General features: G+C 41.9%; 2 protein-coding genes across 2 annotated transcripts; both read right to left on the reverse strand.

Annotated features, from left to right (window-relative positions):
* Positions 1-1,012: 1,012 nt before the first annotated feature.
* Positions 1,013-10,245, reverse strand: mlh3 (mutL homolog 3 (E. coli); the record flags this gene model as incomplete). The annotated part of the gene is made up of 12 exons (XM_084311008.1): positions 1,013-1,335; positions 1,575-1,726; positions 1,816-1,894; positions 2,425-2,448; positions 2,552-2,711; positions 4,167-4,275; positions 4,416-4,484; positions 4,596-4,680; positions 6,236-6,340; positions 6,476-6,555; positions 7,229-7,336; positions 7,581-10,245. 12 exons carry the CDS (start codon positions 10,243-10,245, stop codon positions 1,264-1,266), a joined length of 3,708 nt encoding a protein of 1,235 aa, XP_084167134.1. The 3' UTR covers positions 1,013-1,263.
* A 2,093-nt stretch (positions 10,246-12,338) lies between these two features.
* On the reverse strand, positions 12,339-14,946 carry acyp1 (acylphosphatase 1, erythrocyte (common) type). Its single transcript, XM_084311610.1, has 3 exons — positions 14,859-14,946; positions 14,547-14,637; positions 12,339-13,387 (listed from the first exon to the last, which is right to left on the reverse strand). The coding sequence occupies exons 2-3, from the start codon at positions 14,628-14,630 to the stop codon at positions 13,172-13,174; spliced, it is 300 nt and encodes a 99-aa protein (XP_084167736.1). The 5' UTR covers positions 14,631-14,637; positions 14,859-14,946; the 3' UTR covers positions 12,339-13,171.
* Positions 14,947-18,853: the final 3,907 nt, after the last annotated feature.

The raw sequence follows: 18,853 nt of genomic DNA on the forward strand, positions 1-18,853 counted from the left end.
TGTTTGGTTCTGACAGTCCTGTTATTTCATATTACCAGGCAAGTATGTAATTGTATAATGACATGGTATTATATCCATAAAACAACCACGTATGGGATATTATGGACTCACCTGTGTCACAACCGTGACTGATCCTCCATGTGAACTCCAATAGTTCTTTTCAAATTTGCTGTGAATATTCATGACCCCCTAGACTCAATAACTGTATTGATTTTGGTGAGCCCATGACCTTTCCTCTAGTGCCACCATCAAGCCAAACACAACATTTTCAAATGAGCATATCTCCTGCCCAGTTTGTTGTACAGTCATGAAAATGACACCCAGAGATCATGCGGCTCCTCATGGACAGATCAGGGGCACGGTCAGAAAGGTGTCGTTACACCCGCAAAGCGCTGGAGGGGGTATTGCAATCACTCCTGTGGTTCTGTCGATGTGTTTGCACCAGCTGGAACTTCTACCATTCTGATCCAATTTGGATGAATTTGCACATAGGCTGACGGCAAATCAAGGACCTGAATTATCGAATATCTTTCGAATCGGTCAATGACAAGTATTTTAATTCAATTAGTCATTGTCCATTGAAATAGATACAGTATAAGTAGGGATGCTCGATATTGGCTTTTTTACCGATACCGATATTCCGATATTGTCCAACTCTTAATTTCCGATACCGATATCAACCGATATCAACCGATACCGATATATGCAGGGTTTCCCCCCCCAAAAAAACTGAATAATTTCAGGTAACTAATAATTTCACTGGATATATATATAACAAATATTGTTATTGTTTTTTTCTTTTTTTAAACAGATACCGATATTTTCCGATATCACATTTTACTGCCGATATCGGCCGATAATATCGGTCGGCCGATAATATCGGACATCCCTAAGTATAAGGTTACACTTTTTGAACGCAAGAGGGCGATACTACACAGGTTGCTGCTCAGAGCCATACTCTACAAATAATTGCTCTCACTCACTTGGAGTGCCTGAGTATATGTATCAGCCACTGAGCAAGGGCTCTGATATTTCACGCACTGGCCGAAAGAGAGCCTGGATCCGGCTAATCTCTTAATCAATATTGTGCTGTCATATTGTGCTGTCAATCTTCACTTGCTTTAATGAGAGACAAATTTCCCTGTCAATCTTTTTTTTAACAATATTTAATTATTTAACTATTTGTAATTTAAATAAAATAAGTAAAAATGCATCTTTGATAAATAAGACAACATATGCATACAAATATGCATGTACATACACTTATCCATTTCCATACATTTCCCATGCTTTGTACATTTTTCTCAGCCTTCGGAGGTTGGGTTTCGGTGATTCCTGCAGAGATTAAGAAGACTGTCAACACTAGAGAAATACGATTATTGCAGGTTCTTAGGAAAATAGTACATCAAAAGAGTGCTCTATGATGGGAATATGTACTTTAGTAAACAAATTGTCTACTATCTCAAGCCCCACTCTTCTGTACAGTTGTGATTGGAGATTCAAGACAAGGTCAAGATAGGTCAATTGTTGACCAAGATGTTGGCGACTGAAGGTGCTGATGATAACAGTGTTACCTGTTGGTCATTCGCCAAGTGAAGGATGTCCACCAGCGGGGCGATGGAAGGACGGCCGTGGGCACACTGGAAGGGCAGCTGGCATGAAGACAACGATCGTACCAGGCTGCAACACGCATCTTTACTCAGGCTGTCATTGAATTTGATAGCACCTGTTTGACACATAAATGCATGCAAGTAAATAATATGATGCAAATGAACATCTTCAAATTGTATTAAGGGAGAAGTAAGTGAAAATGACCATGGCAGGCCAGAGAGGCAAGAACATTCAGGATGGTGAGAGGCAGTGTTCCATTCACTCTGCCAGTTGAACGTAGTAACTAGGAGGGAAAGAAGACAATATTCATATCACCCTGTTCTGACTAATAAGATGAGTTCATTATTCATGAAACAGAATAGTTGTCAAAACAGTATGTAGTGCTGTAGGCAATGGGTTGCAAATAAGAACATACTAAATATATAACATGGGGTACAAGTACAGGGATTTCATACTGACAAAAAGAGTCAGCAGGTGTCTCCAGATATACAGGGTTATGTACCCAGTGAGTTTGAATTGTATTATTTTACATACATATTCATGTGTAATAAGAACACAGTGTTCCCCCACATAAAGAGGTAAAAATTCTATTCAAACCTTTATTTATTCTCAAAAAGGACAATTGAGGTTGTCCTCATTTTCAATGTCGTCGAGACATTTCAAAGCATACATTATTTTTTACAATATAATAAATAATAATAACTATATAGCACCTTTTACACATGGACCACAGCCCAAAGTGCCCCACAGCAAATAGCATACAATGAACATAGGCATACAATTAGTATACAGTTATAAAATAAGACAACTCACCTCAATCTGCTCTTGAAGATACTCCTGATGGACAATTACAGAGAGAGAAATGGTAACTATGAGGGAACAAGGTTTGTAAAAACTGAATTGATTGACAGTTAGTCTTTGTAAGTTGCATATGTCTTACCTTAACTATAGGCTTGATGACAGACTGTCTACCCCGTCTGACTTCATTGCTCTCCTTCTCTATGAAACACATTGGTACCTTCCCCACTAGCACTCGTGGATCTCCTGTCTGAGAGAATTGCATCTCCAGGCCCAGGCCCCTCAAGTACGGCTGACAAGACCTGGAAGACAAAGGATCCACAATCTATTACCAACGGAAGAAGTCACCGGCTGTGGACTCTTCCCTCCACCATCAGGGCACTGCAGTAATGATCTTGGTATTCAGTGAGCAGGAGGGCACTTCAACTCAACCTTCTTATACCTCAGTGTTCACATTTGTTTCTCCTATTCTCCTTGACAGTCCAGTTTGTATTAATAAGCATTTACTAATGTAACCTGCAACGTGAAAACCAGAGTTTGTTTGGCCCTCTGATCTTTGATGACAAGCTGATGTAAAGCTTAAAGGGGACGTGCATTGCTATTCCTTGCACTATTTGGGCAACTTTACACAATTCCTGAGAGTCTATGGAACACATGAGATTTTTTTTTTTTTTCAAAAAAATTCATCGTTTTATATTTTTGATCAAGTACTCAAAAGCATATTTTTTCAGCCTCAGGATTTCAGGCTATTTTTGGATGGGCTCCGCCCATAAGCGCTTTGAGTGAGTCACCCACAGTCTGCGACTGGCAGACAGACAGACAGACAGAGAGAGAGAGAGGTCCCTGCGCGAGGTCCAGGTTGTGTGTAAATGAGTGTGTGCCACTGCTGCTTCCCTGCGCGAGGTCCAGGTTGTGTGTAAATGAGTGTGTGCCACTGCTGCTTCCCCGTGCGAGGTCCAGGTTGTGTGTAAATTAGTGTGTGCCACTGCTTCCCTGCACACGGTTTGTTTCCCTGACAGAAGCCTCTCTCTCTCTCTCTCTCTCTCTCTCTATGTAATCAATGTAATTTATATTAGTTGTAAAAGCTCTAGCAAACACTGTGTCCACAAGGCTGTACATCTTGATGATAATACAGATTAGTCCTCTAGTTTGTAGCTCTATAGACTTGTTTACATTCAGATATTGGCTTAACTGTCCATGACTGTACTAATAACATGTTGATTCTAAAAATGAACGGGATTCCCCTTTAATTTGAGCTGTGTGCTTCTCATCAAAAGCCTTATGGGTAATTTCCCTGTATATAGCAAAGTACTGACTAATGTGAGTTGTGTGCTCTATCAAAGGCCTCATGGATATTCTGTATATAGCAAAGCACTGACTAATGTGAGCTGTGTGCTCTATCAAAGGCCTCGTGGATATTCTATATATAGCAAAGCACTGACTAATGTGAGCTGTGTGCTCTATCAAAGGCCTGATGGATATTCTATATATAGCAAAGCACTGACTAATGTGAGCTGTGTGCTCTATCAAAGGCCTCGTGGATATTCTATATATAGCAAAGCACTGACTAATGTGAGCTGTGTGCTCTATCAAAGGCCTCATGGATATTCTATATATAGCAAAGCACTGACTAATGTGAGCTGTGTGCTCTATCAAAGGCCTCATGGATATTCTATATATAGCAAAGCACTGACTAATGTGAGCTGTGTGCTCCATCAAAGGCCTCGTGGATATTCTATATATAGCAAAGCACTGACCTGAGCAGCCGGAGCTCCTCCTCTGTCACACTTATATCTAGTGGTGGAGCAATGGTTGATGAGGACAGACGTCTCTCTCCTGGGACCTCTGGGTCGTCCTCGTAGGAGTCTACAACATCCCACAGCAGATAGTTAGAAGGTACTTCATACGGGTATGACCACAGACTAATTTCACTGTCCCCAATACCAGTGTTATTCATTCACCCATTGTCTATTTTCTAAGAACTCTTAGATTTTCTGCTAGCTTACCAGCAACTAGAATCTCAAGACGAACTCTCTCATGTGCAGCATGTTGATCCACTAGCACCAAAAGGTTCCCTAAAGTTAGAGTTAAGGTGACATGCTAAATACATATAACACAATGATAGATTCAAAAGTACAACCAAATAGATTTGTATCTGTAAAACTATTGCCATTAAGACAGCATACCTTCTGTTTCACTCTTGGATGCAGGCTCTTGGTCTCCTGTATTTATGAGACATGCAAGAAACTTCTTATCCACTTGATTAATAACCTACAAGGTCAAAAAACAAAACAGAAAACATTATAAAACGTCACGATTTGGTTATCGATCTGTGTTCTCTGAATGTACAGATGCTCTCCAACACACCTATAAATATTGATGCACTTCCAAAAATACAACAGTGCAAAATGTCCATTCAGGGCAAAGCATGCTCCAGATTTTGGCATAGCATTCAAATGTTTAAAACTGGAAGGAAAAAAAACTAAATAACGCCCCTAAACGTTTATGCAACCATGCAACCTTTTGTTCATCTCTAGGGGTGTGATGATGCTCCAAATACTTGTGATTTTAAGATGAAAATTCTATTGGATTATTTTTATCCTCGATTTGTGATTCAGATTAGGGGACTGTATTAAATATGGTTGCTCCCATTAATGATGTCAATCTATCCCAAAATGCAAAGCATCCAACACATCATCTTTTATGGTTAGCTAGCAATAACTCTATTAGCAAACAAAGATTAGAGCTAATGTCAACTACCAAATGTTGCAGCTAACACTACTGTAGCTATAATCAAAGACCATCTTTGATTAACACTTGAGCAAGACACTTAACCCCTAACTGCTCCCAATGAGCAAGTTGGCACCTTGCATGTTTGTTTCCGCCATGAATGTGCGAGTGAATGGGTGAATGTGAGGCATAAGTTGGAAAGCAATTTGGATAAAAGCGCAATATAAATGCAGTCCATTTGTCCATTTACTAAGTAGTTATATTTGGTAACTGACATAGCAGCTGGTAGCAAACATTAGCACTAATGCTAACAGCCAAATAAGACAATTGTATTCTATATATATATATATATATATATATATATATATATATATATATATATATGAGAGCGGCACGGTGGCGTAGTGGTAACACAGCAAGAAGGTCCAGGGTTCGATTCCCGCTTGGGGACCAGGTTTCCTCAATGCCAGGTACCCAGATGGGTGATCTCCCAGGCCTTTCTGTGTGGAGTTTGCATGTTCTCCCTGTGCTCGCAAGGGTTCTCCCTGTGCTCGCAAGGGCCCCCCCCCCCCCCCCCCCCCCCCCCCCCCGATAAGAGAAACCCAATGGAAAAACATGCACAACAACATATCGCTAACGCTGTCGCGTCCGTGACGAAGACGGGCAGGAGCACTTGGATGGTCCCCGGGCGTGGCTTACGCCACAGCCCTCGTCTGCTCCCGGCTGCCCTTGTGGGGAAGGACGACGGGATGGGTTAAGTGCAGAGGAGTATCGCATCGGCGATCCTAAAAGACAATGCATGCGTGTGTGTGTTCCGGTGTGTGTGTGTTAAAAACTAACCACTGTGTGTGCCACTAAAACATTGAGTGTCATTGCATGCCGAATAAAGACCTCTGCGACAGGTCCTGCATTGTTATTATTATTATACCATAATTCTATTCCCTTTGCATTATGGGATTTTTTTTTTTATGTATTGTACCGAACATGGGGGCAGCCGTACTTATTACAGTCCCCCATTGTTACACCCCTAGCAGAGAATATTTAGGCTAGTCAGAACCTTAACAGTGACAGACTAAAAACAAGGGCAGATGTTTGCCTTCATTGAGTGGATCATGGCCTTGGAGAAGCGGTATGGAAAGAGGATGTTGTGGATCTTCACGGCCAGTCCATCAGCTTGTTCACTAGATATGTCCACGCTAACCTGGAAAAACAATAATTCATGAAGAAATCATCACACATTGAGATTAGCGTAGTTCTTTATGTCATTATAATGCAGTTACTTCACCCCAAAGGTATAAAAGCCATCTAATAGCAAGTGTCTCAAATGTTTACTTACAGTAGGAGGTCGAACAAACACAGGGTTATTCCATTCCGAGTACAATGAGGAAAGTGAGTTTGAGGTCTCAACATCATCCCCTATGAAGACAGACATGGAGAAGGTCGCACATTAATTAAAATGGCTTCGATTAAAAGGGGAATACCACCCATTTGAAGAATTCACATTATGTTCTTCCTGTGCCCCGGGACAGTTCAGTCAGTATTTGTGAACATGCACCACTCTATCCTAAAGCTAGAAATCAGAGTTCTATGGAGACAACCCTCCAATCGGTGATGAAACTAGGATGTCAAATCTAGGGCTGCTCCATAGACAATGAATGGGGCTCCGACTTTATGATGTCATAAAATGTTTGTGTGAGCCTTACACCCAAATTAGGTTTTAATTCTGGTTCAGACAATCTAGGATATGAATGTCATTTGGGTGTAAGATCTCAAGCAAACATAAAGTCAGAGGCCCATTCATTTTATATAGAGCAGCCCCAGACTTTACATCCCAGTTACATCACAATTGGAGGGTTCTCTCTGATTTCTATCTTTAGGACTTAGGAGAGTGATGCATGTTCACAAACACTGTCCAAATGGGTTGCATTCCCCTTTAAATGTAGTACATTTTGTGTACGGTGTGTGTGTGTGTGTGTGTGTGTGTGTGTGTGTGTGTGTGTGTGTGTGTGTGTGTGTGTGTGTTTGTGTGTGCTGTGCCATGTCCTATGTGCTCCCATGACAATGTGATCTACTGTATCTGGAAAGGTACCTCCATTGTCAAGCCCTGAACTACTGGCAATCACTCTTTCTGCCTTGGATTTAGGAAGGAAGGGTAACACTACATCCATCTGAAAAGGGTAACACCTGTATTCAATCCCTAAAGTGTGAGGAAAGGATGTGAACATGAACACGGGCACAAACTCACATCTCTAGCTCACATCAAAACACAGCCTACATTAATACATTTCTCAAATATAATGTTCACTGGGTGGGCTGGATCAATAAATAAGAGTGACTCACTCATTGTCATAATTGGTGAATGAGCCATTTCCTGTCACTGTCATCATATCGTCAGAGCCCACTGCAGAGGACAGACGCAGATCACTGGGGGGTTTCCTTACCTGTTTTAGAGACGACACTCACTGCCATGTTGGTGACATCCGATGTGCAGCGCACTTGTGTTTCTTCCACAGACGGCTCCTCGTATCGGCTGAGTCCTGTAACTTTGTTGACATAGACCATCTTTCCCACAGAATCGTCATAGTGATGCAGCCAGTCGCCCGACGCAGAGGCTGCTTCTCTCTCGGCCCGCTCAGGACTTGTGCTGTGACTTGGGATGCACACAGGATTCAATGCGGTATCACTGGGGTGCTGTTCATTGTTGTTGCTGTCTTGGACGCTGTCGTTTGACCTTCCGAGACCGGTTTCCTTCGCTGAAGTAGCCTCTGAAGAGTGAGTTAATGCACTTAGTGTGACCTCTGTTTTCTGCTGTTTTAAATGACAGAGTTTAGCTGCCAAAGATGCTCCTCTGCTCATGCTCTCAACTGTGACAGGCTTTAGCCTGGTGAACATGGACAGGGTCGGCGGGCTTTGGAACTTGTTCTGTATTTCTTGTGTCTCTGTGACATCACGCTCCTCTTCCTGTTTCTGAGCACTTGAAAGAATGTGGGGATTCATGACAGAGTAGTTGTCCATCTGAGGGACTCTGGTGTGAGTTAGTTCAGGATCATCATTAGTCTCCTCCAGGGCGGGTAATTTCAGTTCAGCAGACTTGCCATATTTTCTTCTGAATTTGTCCAGCGTCCCAGTCTCTTTAGATAAAGACAGCTTCCGACAGAATGTGACCTTGGAAAGCTTTGACAGGATGGCAGGGGGACGGTCCTTGCATACTTTGTGTTCATCTTCGACACAACCTGAGCTCTCGATGCTCGAGAATCTGCGTTTTGATGCACACAGGTTTTCTCTCCTTCTCAAGTTTGAATCTCGCATTAGATGCAATGGTTTGGTGTTCTGGGCCTGAACCTGCAGAATCTCATGAACATATGGATCCGATATTCTGATCTTTCTGTGACCTACTGAAGACCAACTCACTCCATTCGTACTCTGGTGACGAGGCAGCATTTCCTCAAAACAGTCTGAATCAGACTGGGCTTCCTGCGTGCTGCCGTGTGCTGGTCTGACACTTGTAGAAGAAATGTTTACACTCGTCGCTCTGTTTCTCTCTTCAGTCATTTTCAGTTTCTCACATGTCAGCCCACTGACTAAATGAGGCAGATATTCAGTACTCAGAGACTCTTGCGCAGTCTCATGAGAATTCAGTACCTTCTCTTTTGCAGTGTCATTCTTAGACACGGGTACCGATCCGTCCATTATTCTGACCAGATCACACCGTGGCTCCTCCCTGCATGTTTCTTCTGACCTAGGCGCACATTTATCCTTTGTGCACCTATTGTTTGGTCTCAATTCCAACTCCCTTGTCGGGATATTTGTCTCTCTGTTGCTTTCCTCACACTTCTGGCCAACCTCGTCTTCGCCTCCCTCGAGCTTCCGATGAACAGGCTCAGATGTAAGTGTCCTTCCAATACTGAATTCCAGTGGAACATGTCCCATTGTTGCTTGAACACCCTGGTGACTGAAGCCCCCCCCTTGCCCCGTGCCTGCTGTGCCAAACAGTTTTTGAGACGCATATTCCATGTCTTCCAGGGAGAATTCAGCCACCAAGTTCTCTCTGCTCAGGAATTCTTTCATTGCCTCTTCTACGCAGAGCAAAATGCCATCCCAGTCTTTGAACTCAATGAGAGTTTTGGAAGGCTCAAGACATATGTCATACTCTGAGTATGGGCATTTGATATTGATTACATACATTCCTTGCAGCTCTTGGCCTCTCTTGTGCTTGGGACTCCTCGTGGCCAACTGGACATCTGGACTGTCATTCTTCTGATGCAAACTGCTAATTTTGCGGAGTAGAAGATTCAGAAGCTTGTGGATTCTGGTTTTGAGAACAAGTCTGTCATTCACAAATAAGAACTGCAAGCTGTTGTTATAATGGCCCTCCTTGCCAATGTAACCGATCACGGCAAACTGTCCATGAGTGTGGCTGATTTTCCCAAGTTTCTGTGCTCGTCCTAAGCCATGGATCTGAATAAACCTGTGGTAGGTGTCTCTAGCTTTAGGAACCTGAACCAACATAACCGCTGTGCAATCATTCTTCAATGTGAATGAGATGGAGGGATGCATCAGGGAGATAGTCTCTAATCGCTGTCTGATCCGTTCACCTTCCAGAACCGCATCCATCCTCTTCCTCCTGACTGGCATGTTGTGGTAGAAGTTACAAATAACAACGGTTGTCCCAGCTGAGGGACGGGAGACTTTACCTTCAAAGACATCCAAACCTTTGCCATCCTTGAAGACCTTCACATGTGTTTTCATAGATGATTTCGTCCTGGATGACATTTCAACAAGCGATGCGAGAGAGACTATACTTGCAACAGCCTCCCCCCGAAATCCATAGAATTTGAGATTCTCTAGGTCTTCAATAGAACTGCACTTGCTGGTGAAGTATCTGTTTCCAACACGATCCATATCCTCAAGTACCATCCCTGAACCATTGTCAATTACTTGAATTTTGAACGCCTCCATGTCCATTCTCACGCCAATGCATGTTGCCCCAGCATCAATACTATTGAGAACAAGCTCTTCAACGCATTGTTGCAATGAAAATATAGCAATTCCAGAGCGAAGCTTCGTCTGAACCTCTTTAGACAGACACTTAATCATTGTGTTCATGAAATTTTGCGCATTGCAATTGTGGGCAACATCTTCAACTGGCTCCCTTTCCCTCGAGTGGCGAGATATGTTGACCAATTTAAAATGTGCAGTAAGTAAGTAAGCATAATTAGCGTTAACCAACGACAAAAACATTAAATAGTGTCATTTTCGGACGGTAGACGTAGCTTGTTAATAAGATCTACAATGCATAACTATTCATTTCTATGCCCGCCCCCCTTCTAACAAAATCTTTGTTTACAGTCAAAGACCATTGAATACGGTAGTCAAAGACAGACCAGCAGCTTCCGTTTGAATGTCTCTATGGTCTCTACTAACAAATTGCGCCCTCTTTCGGTGTGAATGACCTAGTCCACTACATCACCTGTGCAGTGGTTCCCAAAGACCACCCTGTGCCACAAAACAAAATTCTAAGGGACACCATAATTGTAATAGCTCTTAGACATCTCGCACAGAGCCTTAACCTACACTAACCTAGACCTGGGAGCATGGGTCGCTGCGCACCTGTTGCACATTGAGGCAATCTGCCATCACCTCACACAAGGAGAAAGCCTTTTCTAGACAACATGTTCCATCTGCTCTGGCTTCCAACATCTTTCCACACTTCTTCAATAAAGATCTGTCTCTGTACGATCTTCGCCTGTGCCTGTGTCAGAAAGCCCAAGAAAAGACACTTTATGTGACCTGTAGGCTGTAGCATGGTCTAGTGTTACATAGGTTGCCAGAATTTCATTTAGAACTTTACAATAATTTGGGCAATTTTATTTTGATGAAAATAATTGTTCCTACATTGATTTTCTGGTTGATTGATCTGATTGAGTACAATCTCAAGACACAACTAACTTCCAAGGTGAAACAACTGTATTAGATAAGACCATTATGCTTCAGATAGAGCAGTGGAAAACATCAAACATGTGCAGAAAGTGAAACATATGAACACTTACACTGAGCTAATGAAATCCTAAACTTGAACCCCCCTGCAGACACCAAAACCCCACATTGAGAACTGCTGTAATGCCAAGCTGTGAAACTGCCTTAACAGATTTTATTTGGATTGAAAATATATTTGTCTTGCCTGGATACAGACCCCCGTTTCCCATTTCTGCTCTTTCTTAAATATTCTATACTTATATTATTGAGTTCAGGTAATTCCCTGAATTGCTTTAATTTAATCATATAATTATGACACCCCAGAACTTCCATTTAACTGATATTTTGTCTATAGTACGTTTTTATCATCATCATACATATGCAGACAAAGTGAACAAGGTATTATGCATTCATTAATCAGTGTTTAATTCCATAGTTCATGTGTAGATTACAGTATATAAACTATATATATAGTGTATTAATATAAAGTATATATATGGGTAGTATATCAAATAACAAACTCAGCAAGACCGACGGCTTCTCAGTTACAGTGGGTGACAATATTGTCACAAGGAAAGATGAAATTACATACCTAGGTTCCATCCTAGAGGCAAATCTTTCCTGTGACAAAATGGCATCCAATGTAATAAAAAAAAGTCAACCAACGAACTAGATTCTTGTACCGGATCTCCGTATATATGTACCGTATATTTCTCTCCCACCCACCCACCCCCTCCTAATGTACAGTCTCCTCCCCATCATATGTATATATTCTGTTAGGATCTATGGCAGTGGTCACCAACCTTTTTAAGCCCAAGATCATTTTTTTTTGGTGAAGGCAAGATCTTGAAGCGTTGAAAGAAAAAGACAGCCAAGATTGTACTTTAAACTAAATTACTTTTATTTGCCTGTATTCTAATTACATGCAATGCTTTGGTCCAACATTAAAACGTCAAAGTAGAACTATTATGTACTTTCTCAGTCAGTGCTAAGTGCAGTCATCTTATGCAGCATCACTTTTCACATCAAAACAAAAGTAGAACTGTAATGTGGACTTTCTCATATTATTAACATTGACAAACATATTTACAATTAGCATTTTATAAAGTAGAACTGTAATGTGTACTTTCTCAGTCAGTGCTAAGTGCAGTCAGTGCTAAGTGCAGCATCAGTTTTCACATCAGAACAAAAGTAGAACTGTAATGTGGACTTTCTCATATTATTAACATTGACAAACATATTTACAATTAGCATTTTATAAAGTAGAACTGTAATGTGTACTTTCTCAGTCAGTGCTAAGTGCAGCATCACTTTTCACATCAAAACAAAAGTAGAACTGTAATGTTTACTTTCTCAGTCAGTGCTAAGTGCAGTCAGTGCTAAGTGAAGCATCATTTTCACATCAAAACAAAAGTAGAACTGTATGTGTACTTTCTCAGTCAGTGCTAAGTGCAGCATCACTTTTCACATCAAAACAAAAGTAGAACTGTAATGTGGACTCTCAGGGTAAGATAAAAAAAAAAAAAAAAAAAAAAATTTAATTTTCATGGAAAGATCTACAGGGACAGTCTCAAAGATCGACCAAGATCAAGATCGACGGGTTGGTGACCACTGATCTATGGGTAACAGTACCGTATATTTGCATATCGTATATGTCACAAATGTTAAATGTAACAGTACTATATTGTATGTCATGTATGTCCCTATGCCATAAATGTCATTATGTTGTGTATGTCATAAATGTCACTATGAATTGAAAATGGGGGACCCTGATGTAAACAAGACAAACGTCTTTCTCTGGTCTGCATACCCTTAACAATTGTGTGTATTGAGCCGTACTGTATTGTACCCATTCTGCAATCTGTTAAATAAAGTTTTCATTCATACACATAAAGTAAAGTATATATATGGGTAGTACACATACAGTAGATGTGTAGACTAAGCAAAATAGCCTACTGCTTTTAAATGAATTCTAAGTCATACAGTCAATCCAGTAAAAATATAAATAAATAAATAAAATATTACACATATCTATCAAAATGTATAAATACATCCATCAGCGAACTATTTTAAATGTTGAGTGTTCTAGGCTTTCAATTTTCTTCTCATTCTTGAATTCGGCTTTCAGTATTTTTGACTTGGGGCTCCCAGTGGTCCTCAGCCATTGCTGCATCTGCTTCACAGTGTCATCTGGACCTTGTAGCTGCCCCTGGACAGTTCCAGCTTCTGTATTTTGGACCCAGCCCACCAGGCATAACTTCTTTCCTTCTGCCTGAAACAATGTGACAAAGATATTGATATAGAGGCACCTCTAGCTGTTGAGGAAATCGAATAACTTTGTAGGACTATGCTTGGTATTGATCTACTTCATAAAGTGAGTGAGTGAAAAAGAGAGAGAGAGACACACACTGTTATATATTAGTTTTTGGCGGGGTGATGGAGAGGCAGTTATTTGAAATATGCTCATTTGTACACCTTAAGGGGAATACCACCCATTTTAAGAATTCATGCATGTTCTTCCTGTGCCCAAGTTGAGTCAGTATTTGTGAACATGCACCACTCTCTCCTAGCAAGAAATCAGAGAGAGAACTCTCTCTGCACCCTCCACAAACAAGTAATGGGGCTTGATTGATTGATTGAACATGTTATTAACAGATTGCAGAATGGGTACAATACAGTACGGCTCAATACACACAATTGTTAAGGGGATGCAGACCAGAGAAAGACTTTCGTCTTGTTTACATCAGGGTCTCCCATTTTCAATTCATCATAACATATATGACATACATGACATACAGATAGACAGTACTGTTACATCCAGACATTTATGACATACCAGATCTACAAATATACAGTACTGTTTAAGAGTACAACGCCTGTCATATAGACCCTGGCGTTGGAAACTCTGATTAATAGACTCTACTAAAAAGAGAGTATATACATTATATACATTTGAGAGTATACATTGGGGGGGGGGGGGGAGAGAGACTGTACTTGGAGGGGGTTGGGTTTGGACATTTACAGGGGCCAGTTTCGAATTGCAGTCTCCCGTAGATGCTCTTTGAGGGCGGTTCTGAAGGTGGGTATAGTGAAGGTGGGCTCTGACTTTATGAGGCCATAAAATGTTTGTGTGAGCTCTTACACCCAAATTAGATTTGAATTCTGGTTCAGACCTTCTAGCAATGCTATAATATAAACCTTATTTAGTTATTTGTGTAAGAGCTCACAAATATGTAGCAGAAAGTCAGAGCCTATGGAGCAGCGCCACATTTACAGCTCAGTTACTGTACAGTACATCACCGATTGGAGAGTAACTATGATTTCTAGCGTTAGGAGTAGTGCATGTTCACAAAAACTGACTGAATTGTCCTGGGGAACAGGAAGAACATTATGTGAATTATTCCCGAGGGATAGCTTATTCTGAAACTTACTTGAGTGTATTTTCGAAAGAATACACCTTGTACTCTCCCAAATATTTCATAATCCACCGAAATGAAGTCTTCAGCAATGGACATGGTGGACCTAAAATACAAAAGAGAAATGACAGTATTGTGCTGTGATGTGGTGTGCTTCGCAGTAACTTTAACGGCTAAATTACCACGCATTCATTCGTTGCAGGGACTAGCTAGTTATGCTACCAGATTAAATACGAATTCAAACGAGTGGTAGAGCCTTATAAACAAATTGTTTATACTGATCGTGTATAAAGTAATGGTAGTTACAAAAATAAATAAAATAAAAACCTGAATAGGAGGTTGCAAAAGGTTCAGTGTTTGTCAGTCAGCTCCCAGTTGTGTTGTCGCAGTCGGTCGTCTTCACAACATCCGGAACTTCCAGAATTGAGTGAGCCAATCAGAGAACGTTTGAGAACGTACTGGTTTCTAGGCAACGAACAGCAACAAGTCATGTGGCAGTGGTAGTGTAATTGTTGGCGATTGTCACAACTTCGCTTATAGCCAACAATTAATGCTAGGTTATCTCGTCATTGATTTTAACATAGACAACCTGCAAGCTTGATATTGAAGCGTGTGAGATGCTAAACGAAAACCTGAAACCAGATTTTGATCCGAGTCCCAGAGGGAGTGCTAGTAAGTAGACATTTCCTTGCTATGCTTGCTGCCTAGCAGTGCATGATCATCCAATCCTTCGTTGTATGTTAATCAGCAATGGCAAGCCATCTTCCTTTTTTTAAATTATTATAAAAATAAAAATAAACGTAACACAGCTACCTGTGATAAAGGAAGACTCTCATTCCGTAATCCATCAAACTTCAGACCAGCTACCAAGAGAAGATGTTTGATAACAGACAAAGAGAGAGGATTGGTGTGAACGAGGGGCAGTGGCCATATACACACAAGACATTTGATCAAGCCAGATGCAGTCCTCCAAAGCAACATAACTCCGCAGGACACAGACACACTGAAGCAAACGATGTAGGCCTACCGTTACCTGTGAAGAGAGCAGATGGAGTTGACAGGGCGTTTCCACTGAAGCCCATTCACCACAGAAGAACACCACCGCCCAACACACAAGACCCACTCATGGCGCATGACATTCAACAGTCCGGTGTTTCATCTCAACCGAGAGGTCGTTCAGAGTACAATGGAAAAAAACACAAAAAGCCCACAGAGGTTCCTCCCTTGTCCCCCGAGGTCCTCTCACACGGAGACGCCACAGGATCCCGGCAGCAAAGAAGAGACCGGCACAGGTTTCCTGATGAACAACAGAGACGAGTGAGAGGCATTCACGAGATGGAGCTCCTACTGCAAGAGAAGCTGCTGAGAACCATGGACACATTGAGACAGAGGGAGACGGACACCTCAGACCGCAACAAAAGGAGCGAGGAGGAGGGGAGTTATGGCAGAAGAAGACAAGCAGAACAGCAAAAGGAGAGGACAGAGATCCGGGTGTCCCCCCCCACCGAGTGGCAGAGAAGGGAAGTGGTGAGACGCAAAGAGGGGGACAGGTCAATCAAAAGAGACAAGACACAGGAGCACACAGAGTGGCCGAAAGAAGGTAACAAGGACAGAACACGGTGTGTATATATAGAAGAGAGGACCAGATGGGAGAGACCAATCGAAAGAGACGAGACACAGAAGCACACTGAGTGGCAGAGAGAGAGGCAGGAGGGACGTAACAAGGACAGAATACGGAATATACAAGAAGAAGAAGAAGAGAGCAACAGATGGGAGAGATCAATCGAAAGAGACAAGATACAGGCGCACACCGGGCGGCAGGTCAAGGACAGGAATATACATGAACCAGAAGAGATGGACAGACAGGAGAGGAGGGACAGCAGAGCGGAGAAGAAGCCCCAGCCGAGTGGAGGGAGGAAAGCTGAGAGGGTCACACAGCTCGAAAGGGCAGAGGAGAACAGATGGGAGAGGGGGGATTTCAAAAGTGAAGAATGGAGCAGAGGAAACCACGCAAGGAATGAAAAAGCGTACAGGTTAGCAGGAGACGAGGGGGAGTCGTCACAGTGGGAGAGGGGAAGAAGGAGAGAACGATGTGGAAAGATGCCAGAGGAGGATATAGATTGGCAGAGGGGAAATAAGTGTGAAAGACCATACGAGGAAAGTAAAGTGTATGTTCAAAGTGCGCATAAGAAGGAACAAGAGATTTCTTACGAGGGACAACAGAAATCTACTCGTAGACTTGTGACGGAAACCCATAATGACAGGGGAAAAAGAGAGCCTGGGGAACCACCAGTCTCCACTCCGTCTCACTCCAGCAGACTCCGACAGGTGAAACCACCTCACTCCAGCAGACTCCAACAGGTGGAACCCTGTTCCGCAGACAACTCTGTCCAGTTACTTCCCTGCAATATCTGTCATAGAACCTTTGCTGCTGCGAGACTGGAGAAGCACCTTCAAATCTGCCAAAGGCTCCAACAGTCCTGCCGCAAAGTCTACGATGCTTCCAGGCACAGGCTCAAGGGAACAGACATGGAGAAGTACCAGACTACGGAAGTAGGCCTATGCTTTTCTGTCTCATTTTCATATATTTCAATTAAATAGCGATGCAATTTCTTATTCCCGACACTTGTGATTTGATTGGTTGTGTTAATCCTATGTTAATTATTTTCCAGAGATACCAGACAAAGAGGAGCAACTGGAGAGAGCAACATGAGGCGGTCATGAGGACCGTACACCAGCCCCATGCATCAGGTGGGACCTTGCAAGCTGATCCTTCCAACAACCCTGGCTATGTGACGTGTCCTCACTGCTTGCGTCGGTTTGCCCCGAGACCAGCAGAGAGACACATCCCAATGTGTCAGAACATCAAAAGTCGCCCTCCACCACCTCGACATCATCAACAAAAGGTGTCTTGTGCCAAACCCAGTACCAAGTAGGCTCGAACATGAGCCAAACAGATGTTCATATTCTTATACTTTATACTAGGATTACAGCTCCAACCAGTAACAGAACACTGTAGTGCTCGTTTGATGGGCTTGATGACCCCTTGTTGCACATAAATAGAGCTAAATCACGACCTCTCATTTATCTGGGTTAATGGAGAAAAAACATACTGCGAGTGACGGTAGTGGGATGATTGTCAAATTGCCATCCAAAAATGGAACAAGGTATAAGACCTACTGTACCAGGCCAATCCAGATATATCCGTCCATCCACTGTATAGGGGAGAACGGGGGACGTTGTCACATTCATTATATTTCCCCACCAGAGGGTCCTGTCTCCCATATTTCTGTATTTAAATGTCCAGAATTGGGGTCAGAGTTCACCTACATTGTCATCTTTGGAGTGAAACAGTTGGACTTGAGGTGAGAGTACCTTTTGTGTTTTTCATGTCCATTTGTAAATATTCCGCTCCTCAGCATTTTTCTTCTAGGCTTTTACACAATTGGTTTATATTTGAAACAATTATTACCCTTAAAAGTGTGAAGGGACAGCTATAGTTTAGATTGTTGTTAGCTAGCTAACTAGTTGTTAGATGGCTGTTAGCCTTGATGCTATCAAGACATTCCAGTTGGTCATCACATTTTCTTTGGGGTTGGTTGTCACACGTTGTGTAGGCTATTATTGTTAGGCTGATTTATTGTGTTCTTATTTTGTTATATAGGATGGCCTAAAGATGTGTTTCCTGTTTATGTTCATGTTAAGATGCATTAAGTTATGTATTTGTCAACTTGTCAATGCAATTAAACTTTCAAATTTAGTTCTGCCTTCTTGTCTTCTTTTTAAGATTTCCCCATTAAAACACATGGTGACAACCAACCCCATATGGGGATGGTTGTCACAATGTGTCAGAGTGTCTTTGATAGGTGATTAACTCTTTGTTACAATACGTTGCAAAATGAGAGGGATACACATTTCAAGCCAACATCTTAAGCTTCAATTTAATGTAGGAATGACTATTGAAAGATGTTTTGATCCCCGTTCTCCCCTACTAGTGATGCACCGTCCAATACATCCAAGACTATCTAAGACTAACATTCAGATGCTTCCATTTGTCCAAACGGGAAGGTGGAGTCGTACACCACCTGAACATTGTATGCGTGTCTGTCAGACTGGCATACAAAATGAGAAACTCGTACTTGTGAGGATATACATACAAAATGAGACTCATACTCACGTGAGGATATACATGCAAAACATGGACATGACTCCCCTGAGTTGGGCTCACTGTTTATATTATGTCAATTGCTTATTAAACAGACATAACAAAAGACATTTGTTGGTTTTATTTATATTTATTTTTTTACACAAAGCATAAGTGC

Source organism: Notolepis coatsorum (assembly GCF_963971535.1).
Source record: "Notolepis coatsorum genome assembly, chromosome: 3".
Lineage (NCBI taxonomy): Eukaryota > Metazoa > Chordata > Actinopteri > Aulopiformes > Paralepididae > Notolepis > Notolepis coatsorum.

Bases quoted from the DNA above. Each gene is read 5' to 3' on its own strand.
- acyp1 (XM_084311610.1), bottom strand. From the start codon at position 14,630: ATGTCCATTGCTGAAGACTTCATTTCGGTGGATTATGAAATATTTGGG. The intron at 13,388-14,546 runs GTAAGTTTCAGA...ACATTGTTTCAG, and splicing joins TCTTTCGAAAATACACTCAA to GCAGAAGGAAAGAAGTTATG.